Consider the following 13,072-nt stretch of genomic DNA (forward strand, 5'->3'; position numbering starts at 1 on the left):
CATTGTGTCTCCCATCACATTTCTGGGAGGGCAGGACTACCTGCAGACCACAGCTGAGAGGGGCTGGAGTCACACAACTGTTGTAGGATCCTCAGAAACACTGAAGTTGGAGGGTCTGCCTCGGGGGACATGGATGGGTATCTCTCTCACTGGGTTTCTGGGAGGAAAGGCTTATTTAAGGACTAAGGCTGAGAAGGGCCAGAGCTAGGTCACAGACCCCTTTAGGGTCCACAGCTGAAACTGAGGCTGGTGGTCCTATATTATCCAAGGTATGGGTAGGTGTGGCTCCACCTCGTTACCTTGGAAGATGGTGCTAGCAACAACAGCAGGGCTGAATGGAGCGGTAGCTGAGTCTGCAGGTAGACTGGGCTGTTTTCTGGGTCTGTAGCTATGAAACTACAATTTGGGAACCTGCCATCTGGGCACAGACACGCCTTTTCAAAATGGCCTTCTTCAGTCTTGGGCTGTACTGGGGTTTTGCAACCTTTAACCTAGATCCTGAAGCTCCTACAAAGGCACTTTCATCCAGGGATGGCCATCAATTCACTGTTGCTGTCGGGGGAAAATGAGAAGGAAGCCTCCTATTTTGTAATTTTGCTCTATAATTCTTAAAGCAAATATCAAGATAAAATACGGACACATGGTCTAATCTTAAGAGAATACAGGCATACCTTGTTTTTCTGAGCTTCACTTTATAGCACTGTGCAGATACATCATTTTTTATAAATTGAAGATTTGTGGCAACCCTGCGTTGAGTAAGTCTTTTGGTGTCATTTTTCCAACAGCATTTGCTCACTTCATATCTCTGGGTCACGTTTTGGTAAATTCACAATAATTCAAACTTTTTCATCATCATTATTATACTTGTTTGGTGATCAGTGATTATGACTCACTGAAAGCTCAGATAATGGTTAGCATTTTTTAGCAATAAAGTGCTAAATTTTTAAATTAAGATATATGCACATTGTTTTAAAAACAATGCTATTACACACCTAATAGATTATGGAATAGTATAAATACAAATTTTATATGCACTGAGAAATCAAAAAAATTCATTTGACTCACTTTATTGAGATATGTGCCTTATTATTGTCATCTATAAACCAAACCTGCAATGTATCTAAAGTGTGCCAGTGTGTGGAACTGGATAGATAGTCCTGGAAAGTATGGGTTATGTGGTGGCTGTAGGTATGAGAAAAAGGCAAGCATAGAACTGAGGGAGAAGAAACTGGAAAGATAAGTACAGGATAGAGCAAAGAATCTCTTGTAGGGTGGGCACATGTAAGTCACTAGTAGTCCTGAGCAGGAGTATGACCTTTAAAAAATTTTTGGGTCTGCAGAGGTGCTAAGGAGTGGGGTAGTAACAAAGCAAAATAAAGACAGTGAGATTGTCAAAGAGCATTTGGGAATTGGCTGGTTATGGGTGGATGATGGGGCGGGGGGCAAGGGAGTCTGAGGTACAAGAGGGACTAGGCTGAGCAATCCACTAGTTAGAGTCATGTATGAGTATGGCTCAGTAGAGAATTCTGAATGGGAGAGACAGTTGTAGAAGACTTTGCATAGAGTTAGAAGTTGAAGACAGAGGCATAGGACCAATCTGTGTCAAGAAAATGGATCTAACAGGTTAGTGGAATGCAGAAAATGCAGTAACTATGTAACCACAAGGTGATGGAGGCCTAACTCAGAATAGAGCACATGGGGGAAAATGGAGAAAGGGATGTTGGAGATACTGAAAATGAAAATACTGATGAGATTTGGTGACTGATTATAGAAAAAGTTTTGAAAAGTTCTGAGTCTAGTATTTGAGAGAATGAAACCGACAGCAAAGTGAGGAGGGAAACAGGAGTTGAGTTGTGTTTGGTATGGTGAGTTTATGGTAAAGGCTGAGGTAGAGAGAGTGGACAGGCACCAGAATCCTAGAACTGAGTTCAGGTCTGCGATACTTGATTTGAAAACTCATGCTGGACTAGATTCACTGTGGAAAGGACAGGAGACAGAGAGGGAGCAGATGTCCAAGGAAGGAGACCTGAAGGTCCCTGAATTTGGAGGTGGGAAGGAAAGGTAAAGGACATGAGCTCCTAGATGGCTCAGTGGTTGAATATCTGCCTTTGGCTCAGGGTGTGATGGGGGAAGGCGGGGCGGTTCTTGGGATTGAGTATTGCATCAGGCTTCTGGTGAGGAGCCTGCTTCTCCCTCTGCCTATGTCTCTGCCTCTCTCTCTGTATCTCTTGTGAATAAATAAAATTTTAAAAAAGAAAAGAAAAGGAAAAAGAACATCACATGGGGAAGCATGCATGAGATGGGGAATTTTCAGGGATATGTGAAGCACCACAATACATTTAGTATGATGAAGATTGTTTTTTTAAAAAGTGGAGGGCAGCCCGGGTGGCTCAGTGGTTTAGCACCGCCTTTGGCTCAGGGTGTGATCCTGGAGACCCGGGATCGAGTCCCGTGGCGGGCTCCCTGCACGGAGCCTGCTTCTTCCTCTGCCTGTGTCTCTGCCTCTCTCATGAGTGAATAAATAAAAAATCTTAAAAAAAAAAAAGAAAAAGTGGAAAGTATGCAAAATATATTCCTGGGTAAATACATTGCAAGAAGTCTGGAAGAATATACAATCAAACCGATAATAGAAGTTACCAGGCGGAGAGAGGAAGGAGTCAGAATAATGGAGCAAGTGATTCAGTGGGAGCTTAAGCCTTATCACTGATGTTTCAAACTTTTCTAAGAACAATCTCTTCCCTACATAATTCAAAAGTATTGAAAAATGGAATAAGTGGACAAGAAAGCACTTTTAGAACAGAACAACTCTCTAAGGCAGAAATCCTCTCTCAAGAAAAGATTTGTCTTTAATACACATTGAAAAATGACTTACTGTAGTCTACCTTACTTCTCTATCAAGTTAAAAATAACTGCATCAAAGGCATTTTCTTTAGCTCTGTATTCTTCATCATATTAATTTAGGTATAAATAATTGGCAAAGTGGTAACTATTTATTCATTCTGATTGCAGAAAATAAAAGCATTTTAATCACTCTTAATTGCTTTATCTCTTCATGCATGAGCCAGTTACAAACCTTTCTTGTTGGTGTTTCTATAGGGTACTCACTATGGGGAAGGAGACCATGAACTTCTGTTGACAGAGATGCATACTGGGTAACTTCTGCTTCTGAAAATGGACCTATGACTTTTTTTTGGTGAAACTCCCAACATGGCGGAGCTTTTTTCTTTCTGTTTCTATGTCTCCATAAAATACTGATCAATTCAATAACCTTTGATTACAGCAGACCACAACTAGAATTCTTCCAGATTCCACTCATCCAAAGAGCTTTTCCTCCATCTTCTTCTCCTTCCTTATGAATCAACTTTCAAGAGGACCTGACCTTTATTCCTTCTACCATACTCTGTTACAGTCAATGAAAAGTATAAAGGAACAAATTATCTTAAGATGTAACATATATAACCTTCTCTGCAGATAGCATTTACAGTATAACAATAGTTGCATTTTAGCAATTTGCAATCAAGTGACTTTCTTGTTAGAGTATAACCATTTCTAGAGGTGAACCTCTAGCAATTGTTAGCTTTTTTGGTACTTGTATTTTTAAAACAATGCTATTGAGGTATGCTTTACATATCATAAGATCCATATTTTCAAGTCTACTGTTCAGCGGTTTTTAGTAACTTTACCAAGTGGTCTAGCTATTACCATAAATCAGCTTCAGAACATTTTTTTTCCACCAAATAAGGTCCCTCAGGGCATTTACGTTAATCTCCGTCCCTCCCTGGTCCCCTAGCCCCAGATGATCACAACTCAACTTGCTGTTTCTTTAAACTTGCTTTTTCTGGACTTTTCATATAAACGGAATCATATAATACATGGCTTCTTGCATCTTTACTCTGACTTTATAAAACAAAACTAGAGATTTTCCTTTAAATATGTGATTTTCTTAAAAGCAAAAGAAATACATTACCTTTCAAAGAAAACATTACAATAAATACTATTGAACTAAAAACCTAAAAAATTAATTCTGTTCTCTATTTAAATTCTAAAATTAAAAAAATTCTGAAAGTGATATAGGGCTAGAAACATGAAAGGATCACTTATCTATTTTACATGTTGAAACAAACAGTAAGATAGCTATCCTTAAAGCCTCAAATCATTTTAACATCTCAAACTTTACCTGTAGTAGAACTTTTTCTTTTTGAGCATGGATATGTAACTTTCCCTTCCAGGAAAATTTTTAAACAGCCCATCTCTTAACATACTGGTTAATGTTTACAGTTTTTCATGTTATTTTCTTCCTCAGTATCTTTAAAAGAAACAAGAATATCAGGAGTAGTGAAAGGAACTGGAATGTTCCAGCCTTGTTTGAGAGATGCACTAGTCCAATAACCTTCTGATTTCTGTGAATACCTCTGACCCACCAAACTTGTACACTGTGCTTACACTGTGGAGAAGGGCAGGCATTGACTCCTTTGAAGCTGGCATGTCAGAATAGAATTTATGCTTTGTAATCGACTGTGAATTTTAGTAATGCACATATCTTAGTTACAACCCTCCCCCCCCCCTTTTTTTTTCTTTTTTAGAGAAGGAGAGGGCAGGGGGAAGGGCAAAGGGAGAGAGAGAATCCTAAGCAGGCTCTACACCCAGCATAGCACCTGACACGGGGCTGGGTCTCAACTCTGAGATCATGACCTGAGCCCAAATCAAGAGTCAGATGCTTTATCAACTGAGTCACCCAGGTGCCCCTACAAAAAAGAATTCTTAACAGTATTTCAGTAACCGCTACTGTGAGTTTCAGATGATATGGATTGATTAGCTAATGCTTTCACTGAATTAAATAGTTCTGTCTTTGGCTTGGAATTCAGAATAAAACAGATTAGTCCACTAAGCTCTAACAAAATTAAGAGGTCCTTATCCTTAAGCTTTTCTCATTAACTCACTCTAATTGTGAGAGATTCTATGAGGATTATAAAAATGACTGTTTATATGATTATATCCTCAGTGCCAATTTTTGACAATTATAGAAGTATACAAAGAATTGATTCATTTTAAAAAATAATGTTCCAAGATAGAAGCCAGCCAATAAGCAGTAAGTGATATCCAGTTCCTCTCTGGACTCTCAAAGCATCATATTTTAAGTGTGTTACTCTCTTTGCTTTTATTTATGCTGCCACTATATGAAGACTAGAAAATGAACACGTGCTGGTAACAAGTCATATTTCAACTACATCTTTTTTTTTTTTCAACTACATCTTAAGAAGAAATGAGACTACACAGGAGAATTGAAACAAAGAAGAAAAAGACAAAGTGAGACAACCTGGGGAAAAATACTGAACAAGCCCTCAACTCTAAACATTCAAAGCTATCAAAGCATACTGTTAGCCAAAAATTGCTTCTCAAAAGCCCAAGAATCAGCCTTTAATCTGTTGTTTAAAAATCACAGGACATTTCACATTCTGGAAATCTTAGTACCAAAAGTTCTTTCATGGTTGTTAACTGATACGGTAACTCTGCTGCAAACCAAACTGTGAAGTATAAATGTGGTGCCCTGATTTTAAAGTGCCAAAAGAATGATTTTTTGCTTTGTAAAGTAAACCAAACTCACCAGATCATAGGTCAAACAAGAATAGATTTTGCTGAATTGGTTTTTCTTAAGATTTTATTTATTTATTCATGAGAGACAGAGAGAGAGAGAGAGAGAAGAGAGAGAGAGAGAGGCAGAGACACCGGCAGAGGGAGAAGCAGGCTCCACACAGGGAGCCCCATGTGGGACTCTATTCCAGGCCTCCAGGACCACGCCTTGGGCCGAAGGCTGGTGCTAAACCTCTGAGCGACCCAGGAATTCCCTTCTTTTTCTTTTTGTCTTTTTCTTTTTTAAAGAACAACTGAAAAATGAAAGATCAATACTAGGAAAAGCCTAGTTAAATGAATCTTGACAATTCCTTGGAAAAAAGATGGTAAACCAAAGTAAATCTTGAATTAGATAACACGTGCACAACAATATATTTATTAGACATGGCCAACCTTCTGTTTTAAGACTGGTGTAACTAATAAACTGTCAAAGAAAAAGTGGAAACACACGCACTTTTACTTTATTTAAAATTGATGAACTAACCAATAATTTGTTCTGGAAAGTAAATGCAAATGAAAACCACCTCATAAGTTCGGTTTTGAAATGAAAATTGGCATAATATTCATTCTGTGACTTCAAAGACATAGAAAGGCTTTTAAGTTTATTTTTAGTTAAATTTAATTATCTTCACTTGTGACAATTTGTCTCACAATCTCTTAAGAGGTATGTAAAAAGTAAAATCTTTTCAGGGATGATACAGATTACGGATAGAGAGGAGAACTTGGACGAGTTACTGCCATACGATGGTGAATAGCAAGGCTTCTGTCTAAATCTTTAAGGCCGCCAAGCAGAGGAGTCAGTCTTTAAGCCTGTACTTTGTGAACTTAGAAAGTATATTAAAAAATTCATAAATATTAAGGCACATTTGTTTTAACTAGAGATATGCTGACCAGCGGAACAAATAGTCACCAGAGCAACATGAGCTGTGCTTTCTCTCCACAATCTCACTTCTTGATTTGTATCTCAGAAATACAAATTCATTCTCCAAACAGGAAGCTCTTGTTACCTTTAGGAGCAAGAACTTTTTTTCCCTTTCATTTTCTGACTGGATGAATAAAAATAATGATATAAACAACAAAAATGTGTATTTGTCTTTTCATTATTCCTCTTAAGGCAATCCTGGCATAATTCTCTGCCAAGTAATTTGGGAAGATAACATCTGCACTAGCTCTCATCACCCAGCTACCTGACCCTGATATTTAAACCAGAGAAGAAAACTTTTAAAAAGGCTCAATGTTTCCATCTGTGTCCCTTATTCTTTTCAGAACTTTCCTCATTGTTCAAGGCCAGTTCCTCCACCGAGGACACCTTTCCCCCTTGGCAGTGGGGGCGACGCACCGCTCTGGGGACCCCCAGCAACAAAGCTGCCCACCAGGCGCACAGCCTGCCTTCCTCAGGGTGTTACTCCCTGGTTTCTGAATTCCCTCCAGATGCTTTGTTCCATTACCTCCCAGCTTAGGAATCAGCTTCTTTTTCTCTCCATGGACTCTGCCTGTTAGGCACACATACTCGCCTATATTTCAGTCATTAAAATATTATAATATCCCAAATGGAGTAAAACAGACAAAACAACTCCAACCCTTTCTGGACTGGTCCACTCCTGTTCTCTGCCCTCCTCAAAGCACACACTCATCTGCCTCAACTAGGAGGCTCACAGGTAGTACTGGATCGGCTACGTGCCCTTCCTTCTCATCTCCCAACATCCATAATCCCTCCTTCTGCACTGGTGCTATAGGAGCTTTTATAAAATACAAGTCTGCTTAGATCATTTGCTGCCTTATATTCCAGCAATCCCATTCTGTCATTTTCAAAAGAAAATCCAAACTCTTTAATATGGGGTACAGTTATTTATGATCTGATATATTCAGTGCAATCTCTTAGCCACCTCTAGCCTCGCCTACATTCTAAACTCCAGGCGTCCTGAATCCACTGCTGTACTTGCAGCTCCCCTCCGTGCTGTCCTCATCACCCTGTGTGTTCTGGCACATGCCTTTTTTCTTCCAGAAGCACCCCTCCCCTTTTTTTTCTTTTTAAGATTTATTTATTGGGGCAGCCCTGGTGGCGCAGCAGTTTAGCGCCGCCTGCAGCCCAGGGCGTGATCTGGAGACCCTGGATAGAGTCCCACATTAAGCTCTCTGCATGGAGCCTGCTTCTCCCTCTGCCTGTGTCTCTGCCTCTCTCTCTCTCTCTGCATCTCTATGAATGGATAAATAAAAATCTTAAAAAAAAAAAGATTTATTTATTTATTTATTTATTTATTTATTTATTTATTTATTTATTCATGAGAGACACAGAGAGAAAGAGAGGCAGCAACACAGGCAGAGGGAGAAGCAGGCTCCATGCAGGGAGCCTGACGTGGGACTTGATCCTAGGTCTCCAGAATCATGCCCTGGGCTGAAGGCAGCACTAAACCACTGAGCCACCCGGGCTGCCCCAGAAGCACCCTTATCTTGATTCCCCTGACCTGTAAATTTCTACTTACCCTAGTTCACAAGTCACCCTCTTTCTGAAACCTTCTCTGACTCTCCTCTCCCGAAGTAGTCTGTGGTCTTCCTCTGGCCTCACACAGCACGCTGTGTCCTGTATTGGAAGCTTTTTAAGAGCACCTACGTCTTACCTACGACTTTATCACCAGCCAATTTCAGTGTTTGGTACATGATGGGCACCTAGTATATGTGTGCTTAATAATCATATTCAATTTTTATTCACTTTTCCTCTGTCTTCCCAAGTGCAGGATTTACATCTCTCATTTTCAGAATTGCAGGTAAATGCCACATAACTAGATATTCATAAAGATTAATGTCTGTTGAAGGAACCAATACTATAACTTCCTCCAAACTCTCTCTGTCCCACTGATGCTGCAGGCTGATGAAAGATTACTTTCCTAATACACCAACTTACCATGGTTCCCATCACCTATGCCACCTAGCTGAAACTTTCACTGGCTTCCTATTACCTGTAGGATGAAGCCCAGCTCCCTCACTTGGTTCTTCTACATAGAAATGCACTTTCCTTAACCTTCACACACTCTCTTCTCCTCCTTCAAAACTCAGCTTAGGCTTTCCCTGCCTACTCAAACTAAAATGGTCTCTGCATGAGTCCGTGACATTAACCTGATTTAGTTTCTTAATATCCTCACTTATTAGAGCTGAAATGAGCTTCACAGGCTTTCTGCCCCGCCCCCCCCAAGTATTTTCCTATTGCCCCCCTCACTAAAATGTAGGTCCATGAACACAGGGCCCTGGTTGGCTTTGTTCAATGCTGCATCCTCTGTTCTAAAGCAATTCCAAGAATCCAAGGTTAGGTGTTGAACAATTGTTCAGTGAAGGAAAGACTCAAAGCAAAAGTACTTCATGTTGGCATTCAAGGTCCTCAATGACCTGACCATACTCCATTTTCCTAGCTTTATGTCCAAGCAATTCCTCATACGACATCTGTTTTATGATATCTCCATTATGCTTTCTGATGGGGCCTTCTTTTTCTTCCTATTTAAATTCTCTTCATCTTTTACAGAAATTCCCGCTTTCATAATGCAATCCGAAGTGGTATCATCCTTAGCTATATTATTTATCTGTTTAATGTCTTAAATATCTTTCAATTTTCTAGAGCTCTCTCTCTTGCAATGGATTTTTTTTTAAGAAATAGGTTTTAAGTTACAACAAAAGATTAAAAATTATTAAAAGGAAAAATTATATATACAAAGATTTAATAAGATTCAGACCTCATCTTACCTATTTTAAGAAAACTGCATGCCTTCTTTAAGTAAACCAAAGGGGTCTGCTTTCAGGTATAATTTGCAACATAAGAGCTAACAGGCTACATCCAAAATTTGTTAGTGACAGTTGGTCCTTGTAACAACTCTGATGTCCATTTTAATTGCAAATCACATTGGCCGCTGAACATACTATGAAAAGGCAGTCAAAAAGTAACTAACTTTTAACTCTGAGCCTAGCATAGTCCTATTGACTAAAATTTTTAAAAAAATATAAACAAAAAATATAAATAAAATATAACAAACCATGAACACTTTTGTGATAAGAACTATTAGTCAAAAATACTTTCAAAACTTAGAATGGATTTTAAATAGCTTTACTCATCTGCATCCTGCTGACCCTAGTGGTAAATATATGCAAACATGTGGGCCTAAACATCAGAGAAGACAACACAACATGTAACATGTAAACAAAAGAAACATGCTAACCTGGATACCAACTTTGCAACATTAGCATCCTCTGCTGAACTCATGTCATCCCAATAGGGTTTTCTACGACTTAGCTGCAGGCTGACCTGAGGAAGGCCATCACATAGCTCTGATTGTGGAACTCTGTGGGCCTGAATAGACCCTTCACTCCTGGATTTGGGGATCTAGAAAATCAAATTCAAGAGAGAGATGTTTTTAAAATCTTTCAAAATAAGTTATTAAAGATGATTTATTGTAATCTATTAACAACATTCCAAAAAAAAATCAACCTAGGTATTGAATCAAAAATCCTTAAAAGAACTGTCATATAGCAAGGGGCACGGGGAAGAGGAGACACCCATACTTTCAAGGGGAACAGCCCACGTTTCTTTCCTGGATTCTGATATAAATCTTCGCCAGGCTCACCTTCTCCCCGCTCCCCTTAGAATAATCATTCCGTATAAAAAGAGATTATAAAAGTATATCTGACTGGCAACCTGGAGTGAACGAAAGAAGAAGTAGAAAAAGGCAGGGTGAAAAAAAGGGGCTGAGAACCATTGAAATGAAGGATGCCAATGTCAAAAATATTTCTATATTTACTACCAAAAAGCAAAATACACGGCAGTTCGCTAACAGTTTCTGTTGTAATCTTTTTTTTTTTTAGGGCAACATATAGTCTAATACATTTTTATTTAACTAAGGAAAAGACCCACCTTTTTAGTTCTCTTATATTTCTGGACACATGAGCCCACAGTGCCAAATGAAGTATAATGACTTCTTTTATCTGAAGTTATGTATTCCCTCCAACCCCAGAAATACCATCATGCTTTTATTTTTTTTATTATTTTTATTTTTTTAAATATTTTATTTATTTATTCATGAGAGACACAGAGTAAGAGAGGTGGAAACACAGGCAGAGGGAGAAAAGCAGGCTCCCTGCAAGGAGCCCAATGTGGGACTCGATCCCAGGCCCTGGGATCACACCCTGAGCTAAAGGCAGATGCTCAACTGCTGAGCCACCCAGGCATCCCCATCATGCTTTTATATTATTTTTTATTTTTTATTTTTTTAATTTTTATTTATTTATGATAGTCACACAGAGAGAGAGAGAGAGAGGCAGAGACACAGGCAGAGGGAGAAGCAGGCTCCATGCACCGGGAGCCTGACGTGGGATTCGATCCCGGTTCTCCAGGATCGCGCCCTGGGCCAAAGGCAGGCGCCAAACCGCTGCGCCACCCAAGGATCCCCCCATCATGCTTTTATATTAGATCAGAAAGAATGTGAATACAGCCAATTTTAGCTTCTCCTAAAATTGTGTAAAAATCATATGAGAGTTTCAGGAAAGACTCAAACCCTTGGATCAATTGTAATTATTATCCTGGAAGCTTTTTCTCATCTCTAAGCTTTCTCATGCTTGTCCTTCAACTGGAATGTCATCCATTCATCAGTGGCCACTGATGGTCTTAGTGGCCTAAGACCAAACCTTAACTCCCTTTGAGGTTGAGATAAGAATCCACTGCCCACGGGGCTTCTCTAATTAATCTCAGGCCTTAATGACCTTTCCCAACTTTGAATTCCTGTAATGCGCCACGATAAAATCTACGTTTGATTTCATGTCATCTGATATATTCACCCTGGTTGTTTTATATTTCTAGGTTATACAGCCTCAACCAGATGCCTAGGGACAGAGATTAGAGTCTCATTCTCTTCCTTTTCCTCCCCTCTCCCCTGTTACTCTCTTCCTCTTATGTATATTATTAACAATTGAGACATCAAGTTTAGCAAAGTTTTGAACCAATTGATACTGTCAGATAACACAGTATTCAACTACAAGATATTTCCAAGACAGTGACTGACCAAGAAACTAGGATAACAGGCAATTAAAAAAGTAATATAGGGATAATTATAAATATTTAATAAATTCATAACTCTATGAGGGTTACAAAAAAATAACATTGGAAAATAATTTAGCAGCTATATTTAGCGCAAAGTAAACACTCAGTAAAAACTAGCTTTTATTAACATTATGTGAAATTTGTCCAAATCTGATGATTACTAATGAATTGTTCTACTGTATTTCTCCATAGAAGTTTTATAAGTTCATGAAAATCAAGGAAAGCAAGGCGAAAAAAAAATTAAATTATGAACTATAGTTCATTGACATATTTGCCAAGATTACTTATGAAAGAAATATTAGGAGCACCTGGGGGGTTCAGTTGGTTGAACAACCAACTCCTGATTTGGTCTCAGGTCATGATCTCAGGGGCTTGGGATTGAGCCCTGCACTGGGCTCCATGCTCAGTGAGGAATCTGCTGGAGATTCTCTCTTTCCCTCTGCCTCTCTCTGCCCTTGACTTTTTTTTTATAGATTCATTCATTCATTCATTCATTCATTCATTCATTCGAGACACACACACACACACACACAGAGAGAGAGAGAGAGAGAGAGAGAGAGGCAGAGACACAGGCAGAGGGGGAAGCAGGTTCTGTGCAGGGAGCCCAACATGGGACTCGATCCCGGGACTCCAGGATCTTGCCCTGGGTTGAAGGCAGGTGCTAAACCACTGAGACTATCAGGGATCCCATGCCCTTCCTTTGCTTGTGCTCACTGTCTTATAAATAAATCTTTCCAAAAAAAGAAATACTGAGATAAATAAGCCAGAGAACACCTGAAAAGTACAAATATAATGCTATTATATATTTCATTAAGGGGCTCCTTTTGGCATGTGGTTATTTTTCATAAGAGTAGACAGGAAAAATACACTGAAAAAGCAGTAAGATTTCAAACTAGTTAGCTAAAAAATCTCATATCCAGACTTAATTCTCTCTTAGTGTTAAAACAAATACAAGGGATGCCTAGGTAGCTCAGTGGTTGAGCATCTGCCTTCGGCTCAGGGCATGATCACAGGATCCAGGATCGAGTCCCTCATTGGGCTCCTTGCAGGGAGCCTGCTTCTCCCTCTGTCTGTGCCTCTCTCTCTGCGTGTCTCTCATGAATAAATAAATAAAATCTTAAAAAAAATAAAACAAATACAAGAGTAGTTGTTTGGCAACATTTCATAGTGTTAAAATAAGGAATGGCATTTTAGGTTCAGTGATAATTTGAGGGTTCTAAATTCAATTCAATAGTTTATGTAAAGGAGAAATATTCTAAGGTAAAAAGGTGATATGCAGCTGATTCCATTTAGTCAATTTATATTAAAATAGACTAAATAGTTCAAATCACTTAAAATTCAGGTACCAGAAACTATATCAGCTGT

General features: G+C 39.0%; 1 protein-coding gene across 3 annotated transcripts in view; it reads right to left on the reverse strand.

Annotated features, from left to right (window-relative positions):
• Positions 1 to 13,072, reverse strand: part of FAM13A (family with sequence similarity 13 member A) — a 350,236-nt gene that overhangs the window by 126,769 nt on the left and 210,395 nt on the right. For all 3 annotated transcript variants that reach the window (XM_041760046.1, XM_041760045.1, XM_041760047.1), the window contains one exon: positions 9,834 to 9,997. In XM_041760046.1, coding sequence (XP_041615980.1) covers positions 9,834 to 9,997 — 164 coding nt within the window. The remainder of the gene's footprint in view (positions 1 to 9,833; positions 9,998 to 13,072) is intronic.

Source organism: Vulpes lagopus, chromosome 6 (genome assembly GCF_018345385.1).
Source record: "Vulpes lagopus strain Blue_001 chromosome 6, ASM1834538v1, whole genome shotgun sequence".
Lineage (NCBI taxonomy): Eukaryota > Metazoa > Chordata > Mammalia > Carnivora > Canidae > Vulpes > Vulpes lagopus.